Consider the following 20,439-nt stretch of genomic DNA (forward strand, 5'->3'; position numbering starts at 1 on the left):
GATCTTGTTTAATGCATATGATGAAATCATTAATCTTAGGTACTCGGGCACGTGTATACATGTGTATACATTCTTTGTCCAGGTGACCTCCTCTGTGATTTTCCTGTATATTCTGTGTGGATTGCAGGGTTTTTCTGTCAGGAGTGAACAAAAGACTGTTACATAACATATACACAGTACGAAGCGTGAGTTTATAACTGGAGCCCGGCGGGAATTTTTTTTCAATTTGTGTGTACCTGAGTTAGTAAAACTGATAAGTAAATTATAATTATTTAGTAAAATAAATTAATATACCTATTTCGTAAGACTCCTTCTTAAATCATTTAGTTATCATTTGAATGAACCTTGAGGTACAGTAACTAATTAAGCAAACAAATTAAGGTAAAGTCGTTGTAAATTTTTACAAATCGTACCAAATATTCGTACAACCTGAAGTTTAGAGCTAATTCATTTCTTTTTTAATACCACGCCAACACATGTACACAGGAATTTTTTTTTTAAAATTCTACAGTTGATAATAACAAGTAAAACCCACTTGGAGTTTGAGTCTAATATAATAATTGTTTAATTATTTACATGCATTTCAGACTTTACTGCATGTATGACTGTATCATGATTCACTGGCGTCGGAAGCAAATTGAAAGTAAGGGGGGGGGGGGGGGGCTAGACTAATCCTCAGAAATATTGAGGAAAAACCCTAATTCCCAAAATCATGAAAATCCTAATCCGTGGGGGGGGGGGTTATACCTATACTATATACTTCCGAAAATAAATTTCCCAACCCAAATTTTTTTTCCAATCATGAAATTCCTAATCCGTGTCGGGGGGGGGGGGGGGGGGGGGCTAGTATGCCTATTACTCCAACTTCTCAATCTTTCAAGGTAAATTTAGGAACAATTACATTTCCGGCGAGAAAAAGTCTAACTTTGCACTAAGCCCCCCCCCCCAGCCCCCCCCCCCCCCAGCCCCCCCCCCCCCCCCCCCCCCGGTTCAACGCCTATGTGATTCGTGCATTTCTTTACTTTGTATTTACTTTCTGTACTGTAAACACAGATATTGATACATGTTTATGAAACATGCACATGTTTCTGTTATAAGATATAATAAGCATTATTTATAATTTTACTAAAGTTATACGTTATATTACAAAATCACTTTAAAATCAAGCACTAGCCATGTGGTGCACGTGATTTTAATCCCATTTTTAAAATTTGATTATATACATTCGTATACATTTGATGTAGAAAGTATACCAAATAATTAAAATTATATTTTGTTTATATATCAGTCCGACGTGTACGTCTTACTTCCCGGCTTGTTTAACGCGTTTGTATTTTAATTCATAAGTATTCTTAACATACTGTTCATCGCATGACCAATCAGTGCACATGTGTAACTGTAAAATAATTGCCATCAATTCATCGTAGTTGTAAATTCACCGTACGGGTGAACGCTGTTAACCGGACCCCGTTAATTGATCGGCATCTAATTATATTTGTGATTTCTGTGTGTGTTCATGCAGAACCTGCTCTGTGATGAACATAATATTTTCACACCTCTATATTTTGAATAAGAATATGACCGTGCTTAGAATCGCGGTGAAAATTGGACAAGTCAAGACTAACTTGTCAGTAAACTATATATGGCTCTATCATATTTAGTTTGGCAAAATCATCAGTACATGTAAATAAAATATAGTTAAAGACAAAATCTGATACATATGTCTCATTAAAACTTGTTAAATTTCATTAGACATTTGTAAACAAAAGGTCGGCCATTTTTTTTTTGGTTAATCACGTGTTACAAATACAATTGTAACAAACACACGCCAATACTTTGTCGTATTTAACCAGGAAATACTGACTCCGACAGTTCTTATTCAAAATAAATATACATGTAAAAAGTATACTATTCGGTAAAAAATGATAATTTTGATTAAACATTATTTATTTTAAACTATCCCAAGATGCACTTTTCCAAGATTTAGCGGGTTCTGATTGGTCAGTATTGGCGCACTTTATGATTCCGAGCGAAGGTTAAAATGGACAAGAAGGTGCTGTTGTAAAATGGAGAATTGAGAAGCATTAATAGCCTCTACAACAAGGAGACAAAGCAGGAACGAAGAACTCATGTCAAGGTAACGTAATTCACAGTATAGATACTCCCAATAACATTTTCAAGGCTCTAATTTATCTCTCATTTGTAAACGAGATCTCGCGCCATCAAATCAAGATGGCGTCATTTTTTCAAACTTGGTTCGGCGTTTTGATTTTTATTACCGTATCTCTTTTAAATATACGTTTTGACCAAGTTAACCATTAACCAACTTTATATGCATGATAATCAAGATTATCCAGGGTATACACATATATAATTGTTATATTCAGTAGTATATTCTCACTATATAACTCTATATAGACAAATAGTCAATAACTGTAATATTAGCTCGTCCGAAAAATATTGACCGGTCAATATTTTTTTGATATTGACCGGCTAGGAATAATATCTAGAGAACATTCCCTCTATTTCAAATAATCGCCTCTGATTTGTTGATTCGTAAACGATGACGTAAATAACTTTTCGCGACTCCAAAACAAGGTGACGTCATAATAGACACTCAGTCAAGGCAAGTAAACTAAAGACGCGCAATGCGACGATTTGCTATCATAACGGATATAAGGATTTGCGAATTACTGTGAAATGAAATCAGGTAGAACCTCTGTATGTTAATACTTACGGTCGGCGGAATATCACCAGTGACCGTTTGATGCTGATGATATTTTGAAAATGAACTTTGCACAACATTGAATTCGTGAATTCTTTGTTGAGCTGAGAAAATTACGGCAATCTGATTTCAATTACTTTCTTAAATTTTGGTTTGTTTCTTCATATAACAAAACAAATGTTGACTGTGTTTTCGGGCAACATTGATTATATTAGCCCCCTTGGGACGAAAATATTGCCCTCCGCTTCGCGTCGGGCAATATTTCGTCCCTCGGGGGCTAATATAATCAATGTTGCCCTCAACCCCAGTCAATATTTGTATATTATATAAACGTCCCTAATATATGAATGCTTGGTTGGTAAACAAGACGAACAATGAATCTTTCGCACATTATACAATTTACAAACTCTAAATGTAACGAAAAAAATTTATTAATTAAATCCGGAAAATGAAATCTTTCACGTTTTTCTTTTTCAGCATTGACAGCATACAAAGTCAATGTTTCCAAGGATTAGTTGCATCCTCTGTTCGGTGATTCGGGTGAATGTTTTGACCAGCTGGACGATGTGAACGCAAGGTATTGCTTTGAAATTGATTATTTTCACCATTAACTTATACATGTGTTGGATGTTTATAATTTACTGTAGTAATTTTTGGGAAATCCAGGTCTAAGTTCTTGAAAAGGAGGTAGATGGGGGGGGGGGGGGGGGGGGGTGAAACAAACTTATTGTTGATAAGTTTTTCCATTGTTCAACAAACAATAATTGAATCAAAATGAAAATAACATAGCTTCAAACATAAAATGAAACATTTTAGACCAGATACTATTGTAGTCATTATATTACATAGTTTAAACAGCAACTGGCAACTGCATAGTAGCTTCTGTATTCAGAATTTTATTCAGAATGCTTTTATTACATGTTAGGCTGAATGACTTATGTTTATTGTTTAAAAATCTAAATGAAACTTTATCATTCATGTTTAAGATAAATAGAACAGACATGAAGTACAGCCCAGTGAATGGAACAAGTTCATTGCAAGAAGAAGAATTTTAATGCTACCACTGTCCAGAACTACTAAGTCTGCTGTAGCCATGATGTGATCATATGAGTGCTTCACCGGTCTGGACAATGCTCGAAAGTCCCCCAAAAAGGCCTATTTCCATAAACTACGACTCGGGTTACATCAACAACAGCCAAGGACACTCCTTATTGATTCGAATGGACACATCTCTACGACCCGACTAAACCTCTGCAGAACAAGACTTTTTAACTGTAAAGTATTCTCATTTCAAAAAACCTATAAACTATAAAAGTACTTTTTTTTATATGATCAAAAACCAGTATATTACAATGTCTGTCTGTAAGCTAGAATCTTAGAAAATCACATGGTTTTGACTTATTAAATGATTGATTAGACCTTGCAGATATTAACTTTCATTTTCTTAAATAATTTGTTATATTTGCAAATATTGCATAAAATATTAGACTCCATGTAACATATATCCTCACACCTCCAAGTTGATAAGTGTTAACTACTTTTTTTTCCATTTTCTTTGTTTAAACATTTATTGATAACTTAGTTTTTATTTGCAGCAATATATGAAAAATTAAGAAACCAATCTTAAATGTAAAAACACTGCATTAGGAGATGAATGCATGGGTCATAGTAATGATAAAATACACCAAACAATATTCAATTATGTCGTATATGAACATATATAAAGACAACATATACCCCATGTATTACAATTTTTATATAACAAAATTACTTGGATGGAAAGTTGTTTCCATGTGGGTTTTATTTTAATCTGTGTTATGTAACTAATATATAATTGGAATTAGCTTTTATATCATAAGTAAAGTGCTGGTATTGATGAGAATTGTAAGGTGAATGATCTGTGTGATACTTTGTATTTTATACATTCATGCTACAAAAAGCAAGTACATGTACATGTAGTAATACTTGTCGTATATAAACAATGTATATTTTACTTCATGTCTTGGATTTAAAAATATTAATGTAGGTAAAGTAGTGAAATGTAGGAAGGTAAACCTGCTCCATTGTTAGCTTTTTATTGGCCAACAAGCTTTTCATATCTCCCTATGGGTCATCTATTAAATACTGACAGGCTTATGATATTAAAATCCTGTTCTATTGTAAAACATTAGATTATATTACTAACAAAGAAAAGGTTTATCCCAACTTGTAAGTGGGTCACTTTGACCTCATTTTGGAATTTATTGACATATTTAAATCAAATCTGGGTCATACCTCTATAGTCAACTACTATCTTGTAGTGTATTTTTTCAAAAATATTTTATGGTGTACATATTCATTGTAGTTCAAAACAAATTGAGACAAGTGTATCATGTTCATGTAACAGTGGGGTTTTCTTTGTTTATTCATGTACGTGCAGTTATTTTGTAAATTGCATTCATATTTTTAAAAAAGTAAGATCTTTGTTGCATTTTTAAAGGGAGATTTGATAGGCATTTAATCGAGATGAAAAGAAAATACAAATGTAAAGATTTCTATGGGAGTTTTTTTTCTTGTGCAATTTTATCATTTTTAAATAAAAGTCCCTAATAAGGGAATTGCTATATGGATGTTTCTCCATTATTGTATCTTGGCTGTATTTTATTTATTATTGGAAACAATTTCAGATTTTTGAACAAAATAAATTTGGAACTGTTTGAAATTGTTTTGTTTTTACATAAAGTAGAAACCTTGCTCAGCTTTTGTGAAAGCAAAAATATAAAAAGTTTCAGTAAGTTTCAGTTGCGGAAACCCTTTGTAAACAATATGTTTCCCAATTGTATATGGAGGTTGAAACTATGCAGAAACTTCAAGTTTCAGTAAGTTTCCGTCGCGGAAACCATTTGTAAACAATATGTATCCCAAACGTATATGGAGATTGAAACTATGCAGAAACTTCAAGTTTCAGTAAGTTTCCGTTGCGGAAACCATTTGGATTCATGGACAGCCTAAGTTTCAGCACTGCGGAAACTTAATGAAACTTGAAGTTTCCGTGCTGAAACCTGTCGGAAACTTAAAGTAACCTTAAGTTTCCGCAGAGTTTCCAAAGGGTTTCCGCAGCGCTGAAACCAGATATTTCATCCAGTGAAATCACTTTATTGTTTATGGTTTTAAGTGACAATCCTATGAACGAGCTCTCTGTTGTATGGTGTTGTTATCAGATCTGATAATTATCCTGCCATATTCTGTTTTAAATTATAATTAATTATTCACAAATATTTTTATTTATGAAACGAGAACCAACTTTAAAAAAAAGAATAACAAAATATTTAGGCAATAAACGTTCACCCTATATACATTTATTTTTTCACTTTTATTGAACAATATTTATCAGTGAAGATGGACCTGGTCGAAGAACTCTTGAAAAACCATGGAGAGAACATGAAGAATGGACAACAAAGGTATTAAAACTTTATTCGTTAAATCTGAACCTTACTCGTTCAAGAAATTGTACGCCACAGAATCATAGATTATCATAGATAATTGAATCACAACAGAATCATAGATAATTGCTTTTATCTACTTTAGTTTTTGTACCCTCTACCGATCCCCTGCTTTATTTTTAATATAGTTTTTCTATTCCTTCCCTACTCCCCATAGGTTAATTGAATTAAAATCATATGCAGATTAATTTTGCTCATTATTTAAGCAAACACACTTTGTTATATACATGTATGTGTATTATGTTTGTGTCTGTGCAAGTAATGTCATGTAAAATTTCTTTTGGAAATAAATTTTAAAAGATTTGGCATCAAAAGAAAATACGCTGAATATTATTTTTTTTTCGATCAATTTGCATTTCTATCAGATATAGTGTCATTTTCCATCAACACTTCAAGCCATACATGGTTTTTTAAGCTATAATGAAGTCTTTTGTCTGATGTATTTATAAGACAGAAATATAGTATTTTGGGCTATGTTGACCGTGAATATCGGCACAGGTAGCTCAGTAGTAGAAGAGGCTGGAGTTTCAGGGGTCCCAGATTCGATTCGGTTCAGCCATAATTTACAATGTATTTACATTATTTTTTTGTTAAATCGTCCTTTACACATTTTTGGTGCTGTGACCAACTACTGGAATTAAGAGGTTAACTCCTGCTTGGGAAAAGAGCCTGAAGTTATTTTCAAGTGCAAAAATCATAAAAATCATAGAAAAGAGGGGGAAGGAGTGTGTCGGTCAGACCGGTTGGATACTGGCGCCAGATAGCTCAGTTGGAAGAGCATCTGACTAGAGATGAAGGGGACCCTGGTTTGATTTCCGGTCTGTTCCTTTATTTCTATGGTGCCAGATAGCTGAGAAAAAAGGCATCGTATCAGTATACGCATGTCAAGCCTTTTAATTCCTTGATCCAGAGACAAAATGCGTTGCGTAGATGAACGGTAACGGTCCCCAATTTTATAAAATAGTAAGAACAAGTTTATAATATATCGTTTTCAAAACAATGTGTTGTTTCGGGCTTTTTTAAATTTTGAGGCATTTAGATTATTCATAAATACAAAACTTTAAAAGACGTAAATTCATGACGCGGCGATGTCACGTATATACCATGCTATACACATCAATATTTAATTTAACAAAATTTGATTTTAAATTTAAATTCTAATAAGAAAAATTTTGATGCATTATCTTTATATATATATATATATATATATATATATATATATATATATATATATATTTATTTATATATATATATATATATATATATATATATATATATATATATATATATTTTTTTTTTTTTTTTTTTTTTTTTTTTTTTTTTTTTTTTTGGTCAATCATATTCTAGAAGATCATTTGGCTACTGCAAAAAAATGAGGTTTTTGAAACCAGTTTTTTGTAAAAAAAAAAAACAAAAAACAAAAAACAAAAAAAAACAACAAAACAAAACAAAAACACAACCGTCATTTTTCAGCCATTTAATGACCCCCAGGAAAAAATTGAAAATTCCGAAACCTTATTGCGCATCTATAGGATATCCTAAAACATATTCCAAGAGATGATTTGTCTATTGTTGAAAATGTAGGAGGAGTTTGAGAAAGAGGGTTGTTTGTGAAAAAACGTCATTTTTTTACCAATTATATTACCCCAAGGACTACAAGAGAATTGTTGAAACCTTTTTACAAAACAACATGATACCCCCAATCAAACTTCCAGAGTTCAGTTTGCTGGTTTATAAGATGTAAGAGCAGTTTGAGAAAGTAAAACGTGACAGACGAACGGACAAACGGACGTAACAGGGTAAATACAATATACCCGAACTTTCTTTAGAAAGTGCAGGTAAAACAATAAAATAAAAGGTATTACAATAGGCAGTAAAGAACATAAAATAAGTCAATATACAGATGACACATATCTTATTCTGAATGGTTCACCTACTTCACTATTTGCATCTTTAGATACTCTAGACTTTTATTCAAACATTTCTGGGTTGAAAATAAATAGTTCAAAAACAAAAATTATATGGATTTGCTCAAACAAATTCTCAAATCAGGTTTTTTCACCACACGAGATGGAAACTAGATCGGAGCTCAACAACGGTTAGTTGACTGGGTATTAATTTTTCTATCGGTCTTGAAAAAGTTACTGAGTTAAACTATTCTATACAAGTTCCAAAAATTAAAAGCATGCTTCAACAATGGAAAAGAAGAAACCTTACACCAATTGGACGCGTGACGGTAGTGAAATCTCTAGTTATTCCAAAAATCAATCATTTATTTATGTCTTTACCTTCTCATAAAGAGGTAATCACCATATTGAACAAAAGCATTTTTGATTTTTTTTGGAATGCCAAATGTGATAAAATGAAACGTGCAGTAGTTATTCAAGAATATCAAAAAGGCGGTTAAAAATGTTAGATATTAACAAGTTTATTATGTCATTAAAATGTTAATGGATTAAAAGATTAGATGTTGGACATAGCTCATGGACTTCCATACTGAAGGCTATTAATGGTGAAGACTTTGTCAACTTGTTACTTGATTTTGGTGATTCATTTATTACTGAATATGTTATTCCCAAAAATAATGATTTTTGGAAAGATGTATTTAAATCAATGCTCTATGTTATAAAATCTTTTGTTCATAATTATATTGAAGAAAACTTTTTATTTATGCCTATTTGGTATAATAGTCATATTAGAGTTGGTATGAAAACATTGTTTATAAAAAGTTTGTATAAATAAGGTGTAAAGGTATCAATGACTTTCTAGATTATAATGGGATTTTTTTGTCACATGTATGTTTTTAAAAAGAATTTAATTTGCATATTTGTACAATGCAATACAACAGTATAGTTAGTGCTATATCAACATACCGGTATCTAAAATCCTTTTTACCAGTATGTTATGTTATGTAGTGTATGTTATTATTAATATTAACCGTTTGCCTTTGTTAAACAAGCAACCACTGCCAAATCTGGACGAATGTGAGCACGAATGTGTGAGTGGATGAATAAAAAATGGCTTTGAATTATATTATCAAAATGTTTGTAACTATGCATATGAAAAAATAATAAATTATAAAAAAATTAATTAATGGCAAATTATAAATCAGGTTTCATTCTTTTCTTGAAAAGTAGTATCCCTTTTCTTCCCATTTAGACCGCTATCTTCATAATATTGTATAACTGCAGCTTTTTAAAAACTTATTCAGTTATCCATCCCACAAAAATTCTTACAGTTTATTCTCAAAATTCTTTATTTAGTGGCTTGAGGGACTTGGTAAAGTTAAATAGATATCAAGTGATTCATTGTTAATCAAAAATTACCACCTAGTTATGTTTTGTCGGATAGTCTCTTGATTATGTTCACCTCCATATTGTTTGATTTAGTTTTACATGTTGGTTTTTGCAACAACAAAAAATATAATAAAACGATAACTCGGGCATTGTGGTTACGTAAAGGTAAATGAACATGTATAGGTAAAGTGAAGTTTTGACAATAAATGTGGGGTTCTTTGTTTTTTTCGTTTTGTTTGTTAGTTTGCTTTTATTTTTAAATGCAAATATAACATAGGATTACAAACATTCACTAATGTCAAGAGAAATCAGTGTGTATATATCTAAGAAAAAGAAGGCCAGTCTTATTCAAAAAACAATCACATACCCACAACACAAAAAAGACAATAAAGCTTAAAAGACAATGGAAAATTAATGCACGACCCAAACAAATAGTATACATTCCTTATTATATGCGAGTACTTAATTTCGGGATGAAACGGTTTCGCATCTAATCGCGAGAATGTAAAATGATAAAAGCCGAATTCTTATCATAATTCCAAATAGTTTACATCTGTTCAAAAAATAAAAGCGAGATTGTTGAGTTGTTGCACTTCTCGCGATTTTACGCGGATATTAATTCCTCGCGTTTAATTAGGAATTTACAGTATTGTGACAATCACAAGCATTCAACCTGCTATTTCTGCAATGTACATACGTTGTGGGAAAGAATAAGAAACATTACTTGTATTGCACTCCTATGATAATTCACAGTGAAACATAATGATGAAAGCATTGTGATGGAATATATGGCATATTTCAAATATCTTGCTATTTCTTAAAGGTTAGAATAAATTTATTATAGAACCAACACTTGTGGCTCGCTTTAAATAATAAAAGTGTTGCTTTAAAGAACTTATAACAAACTATCTTAAAACAGTTCATCCGCTTCGAATATGACAAGATTATTATAATTGATGACAGTGTTATTCAGCCTGCAATTAATTATACTTTTAATAGATCATGCAAGAACTTAAGGAAACGTTGCTTGACTACAAGCCTATGACGGAAACAAACGTGACTGCAGCAAACATCCTCCTTATTGATCAGATCGGCGCGGGAAAAACCAGCTTCTTTAACTCTGTGAACTCCATATTCCGCGGGAAAATCACCAGCAAAGCATGTAGTGGGAGCTTTGAACACAGTGTGACAACGATGGAAAGAGAGAGAGAGAGAGAGAGAGAGAGAGAGAGAGAGAGAGAGGAGTTTCGAAAAGTTGTACACACCTTTAACATATCGTAATCGATGAGAAAATAGATCACCTGGTTTTATTAAAATGCAACTAAAGCCCAAAGAATTATAAGGCGACATATGTTTAGTTTTCACGCTATCTGTACATATCAATATATATAACTTACTCTTTATATATTTTCTACCAGTATCGACAATACAAAGTGAAGGATATTTCAAAAGGAAAGTTTCCCAACTTCCGTTTGTGTGACACTCGCGGATTTGAGGAAAAATTTGCACTGGATGCACAGGAAATTTCTTTCATCCTAGATGGCAATATACCAGATCGGTACCAGGTATATCATATTTTTTAAGTAAACATAAAAGTTTTTATATACTTGTTTTATTTTAATACACCAAGGTCATAAAGGGTGATATGAAATGCCTCTCACAGTAAATTGGAATGTTTTTAGTTGCTTGTACTGGATCTTTTATATCTGCACGCTCAAATATTATCCTTCTTACCCACGACAACACAGTCACATGTGATGTACACACGAATGTATCATTAATTATATGAAAGGGTTATACTTGTTGCATTCAATCACCAAGATTTTACACTTCAAAGTCTATAAAATACATTTCTCCTTCAGCATGTAGTTGTTTTTAATCTATCTTTGTGAAAGAGAAAAATGTACATCGCTGATGATAAACAAAGTCACGCAATATGTAAATACGTTTTGTCCGATCTGATTAATTTCTTTATAGACATATCGTATATTGTACCTAGGTCCACCCGTTCTGTTCACTTTATTTGTTGAAAATGCAGGGTCAAAAACCTGAAGAAAATTCACTAGCACGTGATCTACAAATCATCGACAATACGTCAACATTACAATAAAATTATTGAAGATATTAACACTTATCATAACATGTCGTTTGTTATCACTTTTATTTTAGAATTATCAAAATCATAGTGGATTTTTTTTTTACAATTTATTGTATAAAAAGGACGGCCTACTCATATAAAGGATATCATCCTTTCTTTTATTTAAATGCCAATAATATCCTTTTTAGTTTAACCCATTGGTTCCTTTCACATCGGATACCTCTGGGTATATCAAAGACTCGATGCTGAAAGACAAAATTCACTGTGTGGCATTTGTCATAGATGGCAGCACTGTTGATGTTATGTCGGACACAATACTACAACGTCTTAAAAATCTACATGTCAAATTGAACCATAGAGGTAAGAAATTGTAAAAAAAAAAAAAAAAAAAAAAAAAAAAAAAACTAGAGCAAAGCTCGTTGCAAAACTCGTTAATGTCAAAAGAAAAGCTAGAAGTTCCTCTAACAAGCCGAGGTCTTAAATTAATAGACATAAGTAACAAAAAGAAAAAGAAAAAAAATCGAATAATTTTTGGTACGAGTTAACAAAATCTGAATGGTTCTAAGTTCGAATATAAAAAAAAAGCCTTATCGATTTCAAGAACGACTTAGAATATAAAAATCCGAATGTCTTTAAGTACGATTTAAAAATTATCGAATTATTTCAGATACGAGTTAATTTAACTTTAAACATAACATTATTTTCTTAACCAAGAATGCGGAACCAAAATTTCCGGAAAAACAATTTTTAAACCCCAATATCTCTGTAATGCATCGTCTGATTTTACAACGGATTTCAGCTTTGTCAAGCTTTGTTTTTGTTTTTGTTTTCATAACAATTTTTTGCTAAAAAAGTAATTATAAAAAGACTTTGTAGCACTACTGGCCCCTCATTTGAGGGGTAAGCCTCTTTTTATTGATATCAAATAAAAGGCCTCGCAAATAAAAACATATTTTGCTCAACATGTGTACACGAATTGTAGACCGTTCTCGATATTTCCGAACAGCTGTGTTTTAGGGACCGACCCTTTAACTCCTTCCCGGGTCCACCAACAAAAATGGTTAAGGTATTATTTTGTTAAAAACACTATTCTGAGCAACCTTTCTACTACAATGCTTTTCAAAATATTTCTTCTTTTCTGGATATTTATTATAAGAGTTTTGGACTTCTGTCCACTTTATACCCCTAATTACGTAACATAATACTTAGGTATGGTACAGTATAGCTGAACAGTTAAACAATAAACATGTTTCTTCTTTAATTATTAACAAATCATTTTTTAGGAAAGAGTTATCAAAAAAAAAAAGATTTAAGGGCCCTTTTGGCCCCTAGTTTGAGGGACCAGCAAATAAAAGGTCTTGTAAATATAAACACATTTTGTTCAACAAGTGTGCAGGGATTGTTGACCGTTCTAAAGATATCTGAACAAATGTGTTTTAGGGGCCGACCCTTCAACTCCTTACCGGGGCCACCAACAATTTATTTAGGTAGCACATTGTTGGAAACATTGTTCTGAGCAATTTTTGTTCTACAATGATTTTCAAAATATTTTTCCATTTCTAATTGTTATTATTGATCAAAGTTTTGACTTTTGGCCCCTTGAAATTCCCTAATTACGTAATATATGATAAACAGCTGAACACTGAAAATTTTTGCTTCTATAATTAATAACAAACTATTGTTCAGTAAAGAGATATTATAAGAATTAGACTTTAAAGCCCTCTTGGCCCCTAATTTGAGGGGCTAGCCCCTTTTTCTTGAGACACCCTACAACTATCAGATCACAGTACAAGGACATGTAGTTTACAAAAATTAGTTAATATAGTAAAAAAAGGATTAAGATAGAGCTTGAAACATATGCATTTAAGTTTTTTATATCACAGAGATACAAAACATACAGTATTATTGGTAATTAAAACAGAAAAGCATTTAATAATGCAACATTAGATCAAAATTAAATTAAACCAGAAATATAAAAACTTGACAATCTGAAATAATGAATTCAAAAAAACAATTATACTCCAATATAAACAAAATGAGTCATAACGCCGAATTTCAATTAATTTAGAATTCTATTTTAAGTCTCGGCTTTTTTCTTCTTATTTAGGGTTACCACACTTTGTCTTCTTGACCAAGCTTGACAAAATATGCCCGGATGTAAATGATGATGTTAAAAACACGTTCACGAGTACCGCTGTCTGTGACGCCGTGGAGAAAGTAGCAGATGTAATGGGTCTTCCACGTGCCCACGTGCTTCCAGTGAAGAATTACGAGAGCGAGACTAAACTGAAACCTGCACTGGACATTTTGTTAATGGAAGCTCTGCAGCGATGCCTGGACTTTGCCGATGCTTACATGGATGAACAACTTGTCAAAATGGCAGCGGAAGGAAAGATGGTCCACACAAAAGACTATGATTAATGTAGTCAAATTTGTTTAATTGCACATTGTGGACAATGATATCTTTTTGTGTGTGTGAGAGAAACACATTTTATTGATTTAGTCATTGATATATTTTTAATAAAGCATTAGTTTTTAATCATTTAAGTAAATAAGTATAATAAGTTAATGAATTTTATGAATTGATTACCGTTTTTTCAAAACATTTATGTCTGAATCAAGGTAAGAAATATGTTTTATTGATAATGGTTAACAATGCTTTACAACGGTTTTTACGTGAATTAAAGACCCATTTTCTGACTGTAAGGTTCAGAGGAAGAAAGTGCCAGATGAATATTTAAATACGTAATTGTAAACGTATTTGTAGAAATAATCATATTTTAAATTGTTTTGCTACTTAATTACATTCAAGTACACATGTCCTTTTTATTTCTTTTAAAGAGTTAAAATCATAGAGATTTCTGATAAAAAGCCAATATGTGAGTCATTCTTGTCTTGCTTTCTGGACTTGCTTTATAACTTACATTGTATAGTATCTGGATGATACCTTCAAACATCAAACAAGAGATGATTACTTCAAATCATGTTTATAAATGTATTTTAATGATAGGTGAAAAAATGACAACAATAAACTGTCAACCATCTCAAACATCCATAAAGCGAAATGCAAATTTAAAGCAGAGCAAGATGTTGAATTATGACTCTTTCAGTGTGTCGTATAATGATATTGTGATTTTAACGAAAGGGGGTCGCGTCAAACACTCAGAATTATAAACAACTGCCAGAGATTTTAAAAGAGGTAAGAACCATTAATGTAATAAATGTTAAACTATCAGGTACGTAGCATAAGGGAAGGGCGGGACCCGACTTTTTTGTCGCAGCAAACATTTTCTCCGAAATTCATAATGAATACTACTCACGTTACGGCGATTTAAAGGTTTCGTACTGTTTGGGTTATTATTAGAGCATATTACTACTCATGATCATACATCAAACCGTTAACCTTTGCTTTTGTTACATCCGGTATTGCACACTTGAGACTCGAGACCGACGTTTTGTTTTTCTATCTTGGTCTTGGATTTTGTTCCTTTATTTTTTTCTTTATGTAAATTTTGTTTGTAAATATTGCATTAACTTGTTTATTTATTGTAATTTTTCTTCTAAGTTGAAAAAGAGCTTTAAAGTTTGATAATTTTATAGCGACAGAGGGATGTAAACGGTAAGATTTCTATAGCGAATAATTTGAACTGTTAAGAGGTCTACGGCTTATGGATAGTTGCGATAAAATAGATATATGCCAGATAAAGCCTTTTACAGGAAATAGTCATCTTGTAAGTAGTTCATCCATAACTGAGGTGAATTAAACAGTTTTGATTGATTTAAACTCTTTAAATACGTCATTTAAAATTGTGAAAACGACATAAAACAAAGTCAAGAGTATGTATGTTGTCAGCTAAATGAATGTATAGCTCATGAAACCTTTTTAAAGAGCAAATTTAAAGCAGAGCAGGATGTTGAATTATGACTCTACTAGTGTGTCGTATAATGATACTGAATTAAAACGAAAGTACAGTAGGTCACGTAAAATTCTCAGAATTACAAACAACTGCCAGAGATTTTAAAACAGGTAAGAGCCATTCATGTAATCAATGTGAAACGATCAGGTACGTAGCATAAGGGAAGGGGGAGGGGAAGGGCAGGGCGGGGGCCGACTCTTTCTCGCAGCAAACATTTTCTCTTAAATTCATAATGAATACTACTCACGTTACGGAGATTTAAAGGTTTCATACCACGTGGCTGTTTGGGTGATAATATGATTATTAGAGCAGATTACTACTCATAATTATACATCAAACTGTAGACCTTTGATTTTGTTACATCCGGTATATATGTAATCATATATTTAATAGCGACAGAGCGATGTAAAAGGTAAGACCTCTAGCGAATAATTTGAACCGTTAAGAGGTCTACGGCTTATGGATAGTCGCAATAAAATAGATATATGTCAGATAATGATAATGCCTTTTACAGGAAATAGTCATGTTGTAAGTAGTTTATCCATAACTGAGTTTAATTGAACAACTTTGATTGATTTTAACTCTTTAAATACGTTTTAAAATTGTGAAAACGACATAAAAAAAGTCAAGAGTACGTATGTTGTCAGCTAAATGAATTAATTACCATTAACTAATGCTTGCTAAAGAATGGTATCACGTGACAATCAGTTAGTTTTTTTGTATTTGTTTCATATTGATAATAAACAACACGCGTTTTAAAATGTTGTTTAAATTTGTTACTTGATGTTTCTTGGTGTTTCGAAATCTTACAGAGGAAATTAAACAACATTAATATCTTTCTGCTTATTAAACCATTCAATTTTACGGTTTGCATTTAAGGTAGTACAAAACAGATAAGCTTAATTTTTCCTATAATTCAATTTTTCTGAAATTTTTATATTTTTTTCTTTGGAATGAAATCTTTTAATACGTAAAATTTGAAGAAAAAAATCCGACCTCACAATTTTTGCCCAAATTGCCCCAAACCTACCATTGGAATCTCCTTTCTGTGGAGTGTAAAATGAAATACTCATTGTTGTATTTTTCTATGCCATTAAGTTATTTCTCAAGATACTACAAATATGTGTGCTGCTCTTTAAACAGGATACCTTCTTGTTATTTAAAAATACTGAAATAAATTCTAACTGATAACTCAAGATAATTTCTCATGCAATATAATGTAAAACTAGTGCTTGTGAATACTCTTTTAAGACGAAAATGTGCAGCACTTAACGGTATCTGAAAAGAAAATATATCATTCAAATTTGAATAAAATTTAACAGTATGATTGGCATTACCCTGTAATTAAAATATATCAAAACAAGCATTCTGAGAGTATTTCATAAGCAATACACGTCCCCTACCGGTTTGTGGAAATTGTGAAAACAATGCACTGTAATGCAGAATATCGAACCCGAACATTAAAAAATTGGAATATAAAAAAATAATTTTCTCGAATATATGTAAACCAGACGCTACAAAAGTGTAAACTTGATCTGTAGTTTGACATTTTGAAGCTGTTCAGCAAATTTCATATTATTCCTCAAACGCATAAAGAAAAAAAGTGTGGAAAACTGAAGTGGGACAGACAGACAGACAGACAGACAGACAGACGGACGGACAGACGGACTGACGGACGCAGAGGAAAGCTATAGTCCCCTTCGGTGAAAACCGGTAGGGGACTAATAAAGAAAATTTAACCATTGGTTTTAGATTAATTAAGGTTTAAGTATGTTTGACGGAGGTATAAATTAATAACAATCCTAGGTGACGTCATCATATTTGACCTTTGACCTGTTGATATGACCTTGAAATTTGTTTGACATAAAGCTTAAACACTGGTGGTGGTTGTGTCCAAATTTCAGGTCTTTACTTTGAAAAGAACACAAGTTACGCATGTTTAAATGAGATAAGGCTAAATTGATTATGAACATGGTGCCATCAAAATGTATGTTTCAAAATTATTGCAATACGTTGTATCCTAAATTTATTTGGCCTTGAGTAATTGATGGGTATGATTTATATTTTTTTTCTTAAGATAATGGACTGAAATTAATTTTTACATCATATTAACTCATTATTTTGTGTATTTCAGAAAATATTTCAAATAAATAATTTTAGGGGTGTTTCGTACTACCTTAAATTAAGTAGTTGTAATACAAACCGAAAAGAATCATCCAATTTCTTTGACAAATTAACTTGCATTAAACAGAATTAACAAAATTTGATGATTCTTTTCGCTAAAAAAAAATTATATCCATATTACCATTTTTGACATTAAAGATGAAAGTAGATTTTTGAAAAAATTGAGCTCAAGTTGGGTCTAGGTTCCTGTAAAAATGTATTTAAAACACTTTCATTTCCTTAAACATTAATCTTTAGATTTGCCAAATTGATACCGTTCAATTTTTTTTAATATCTAATAAAACTTTCAAAGAACAAAGGACGTTATTGGCCAAAAAATGTCGTGTTTCAAAATCCTATCATGCTTATCAGTTCAAAAGCCAAGAATTAACAAAACTTAATGGTGTATGATTTATTTATATAACTTTTATTTAAGTATGATGTATTTTACGTAAATTAAACGGCAAAATACGGACAATAACGACACTTGTTCTTTGCAATTTATATGTTATGAAAAATGGCAGTTATGGATGAAATATTTTAAAAACCAAAGGAAAGGAGGCTAAAATATAATAACAATTTGTTTAAATAACAAGCAGGAAGGTCGATCTGAAAACATAATGACAGAAAGAATAGTAATTTTCAAAATTTATGAATCACCGAAAACACTGGATAATGATCTCTAGAACTTTTGACGAAATATTAATAATATTGATGATATGTAACTTTTCTAGAAAATATGGGCTGTTGTCTTAAAGATCGGGACATACTTCAGTTGTCATCGTGGCTAGGGGAAGATTGTCACTTCAAACTTCTGTACAAAATAAGCCGAGACGGAGGGTCAGCAGAGAAGTTCCACGAGTTGTGTGACAACAAAGGACCCACTGTTACCATCTTCTACAACACGGACAACAACGTGTATGGGGGATATCTGTCACGGAGCTGGCAGAGAAGTGGGGGCTGGATTACGGACGGATCCTCGTTTCTATTTCAGTTATACAGCAACAGGAAATGGAATCCACATATTTTTGAATTAAAAAATACGGAAACAAATGTTTACTTTGATGAAGATTATGGACCAAAGTTTGAAGAATTGCATTCATTTAGAGAATCGATTGAGAAAACCTCTGATCACTATGAAATGAGTACAAGTGATTTGTTCGGTAATATCTTCTATAATACTGACGACAACGATGCCGAATCGATTGCGAATGGTCATAACAACGTGACAGAGCTAGAAGTTTACCTAGTGAAAGGTGACATTTATAAACCTAAACTTCTTTTATAAAACATTTCAATACTTATGTCCCAATGTAAACTTTTCCCAAAGAAAATTTCCAATGATTATGAAATAGATATTTTCACAAACCAGCAATCTATATGCTTAAGCTTTATCAAATTTTATATTTCTTGCATGCTGTAATGTAGCCTTTAAATTTTATATCTGTTTTGTTTTTTTATTTTATAAACTACGTCACTTATCAATCGTAACAAATCTAACGCTTTGATCTGAGTGTTTATCACATTTTGTCTGTCGTCCGTCTGTCCGTCTTTTTATCCGTCTGCCTGTCCGTAAGCTTTTCACATTTTCAACATCTTCTCCAGAACCACTGGACAAATTTCAACCAAACTTGGTACAAAGCACCCTTAGGCAAAGGGAATGTGAAGTTGTGAAATTTAAGGATCACGCTATTTTCAAGGGGAGATAATGTGGAATTATTGAAACATTTTGAGAAATTTTAAAAATATCTTTTTGAACCATTCTGCCAGGAAGCATCCTCGGGTAGTGTAGTTTCAAAGTATTAAAAATTATGAATCCTGCGAATAGATTAGGGCAACAATGAAGGATCGAATTTTTACATAGGAATTAACAGGTAAAATTTTTTAAATCTTGTAAGAAAATAATCAGCCAGGAAAGCTGAAACTTTTGTGGAAGCATCCTCAATTAGGGCAAATCGAAGTTGGGGTATGATTTAGTCACAACGTTAGGGTGTGTGTGTGTGTGTGGAGGGGGGGGGGGGTTGTAGGGGACAAAAACCTACAAAAGAATAGATAGAGAAAGATCTTTTAAAATATTCCTTTAAAAATTATTTGCCTAGAAAAAAAGTGTAACCTTAGTAAAAGCAACATCAGATAATACAGATTCAAATTCGTTAAAATCAAAATTTCATGGAGTAAAGTGGAGTCACAGTGGGGATCCAATTTTACGAAGGAAAACATATATATTATTTACAAACACTGAAATGTTTTTACTTATTTGAAAGCATTTTGACATGTTGCTTATTCCTTAACATTGTTTTAATATTGGCCCCTGGACGATTCTTAATTCTCACAAGGAGATCAGAGTTTGATGTAGGGTTATATCCTATATATAAACAATTGTTCAGGATCTTTTGGAAAACTGCAGTGCTCAATATGTGATATGACAATTAATTTTTTTTAGAGAAAGGACTTGATTATAAACATAAGAATATCCAGAGGAAAAAGGGATTTCTATTTTAACAGGATCTATCTGCATTATACTACATTGTCCAGATATTTTGTATCATGACTCCATTTAGTTGGTTTTATCATGATTATTTTTGCTCAGGTGAGCGATATCGCCCATGGTCCTCTTGTTTAAATAAGTATCCATCGTTACATATGTAATGCGTTGATCTAGGTATGTTCATCACTAATTCAATGACATGACAATAAATCGTATAACACAATGTATGACTCCTCTTCCGCTCATAACCCTAAGTTCTCTCTCTCTCTC

The 20,439-nt window shown here is 32.0% G+C and overlaps 2 protein-coding genes and 1 long non-coding RNA gene across 5 annotated transcripts in view; all 3 read left to right on the forward strand.

The window, feature by feature from the left end:
- Nucleotides 1–3,056: 3,056 nt before the first annotated feature.
- On the forward strand, nt 3,057–4,008 carry LOC136274316 (uncharacterized). The gene is made up of 2 exons (XR_010712597.1): nt 3,057–3,302; nt 3,712–4,008. It is a non-coding gene; the product is annotated as an uncharacterized lncRNA (long non-coding RNA).
- Nucleotides 4,009–10,505: 6,497 nt separating this feature from the next.
- Nucleotides 10,506–14,022, forward strand: LOC136274685 (interferon-induced protein 44-like). The gene is made up of 4 exons (XM_066082115.1): nt 10,506–10,697; nt 10,919–11,068; nt 11,790–11,961; nt 13,709–14,022. The coding sequence occupies exons 1-4, from the start codon at nt 10,506–10,508 to the stop codon at nt 14,020–14,022; spliced, it is 828 nt and encodes a 275-aa protein (XP_065938187.1).
- A 682-nt stretch (nt 14,023–14,704) lies between these two features.
- The window catches only part of LOC105322734 (interferon-induced protein 44), a 174,631-nt gene continuing 168,896 nt past the window's right edge, over nt 14,705–20,439 (forward strand). Inside the window, exons 1-2 of one of the 3 annotated variants that reach the window (XM_066080811.1) lie at nt 14,705–14,800; nt 18,416–18,937. In XM_066080811.1, coding sequence (XP_065936883.1) covers nt 18,421–18,937 — 517 coding nt within the window. In that variant the 5' untranslated portion in view covers nt 14,705–14,800; nt 18,416–18,420. Of the gene's footprint in view, nt 14,801–15,546; nt 15,629–15,817; nt 15,931–18,415; nt 18,938–20,439 lie in introns of those variants that run through there. The other 2 variants (XM_066080810.1, XM_066080812.1) reach the window with 2 other exon arrangements.

This window comes from Magallana gigas, chromosome 4 (genome assembly GCF_963853765.1).
Source record: "Magallana gigas chromosome 4, xbMagGiga1.1, whole genome shotgun sequence".
Lineage (NCBI taxonomy): Eukaryota > Metazoa > Mollusca > Bivalvia > Ostreida > Ostreidae > Magallana > Magallana gigas.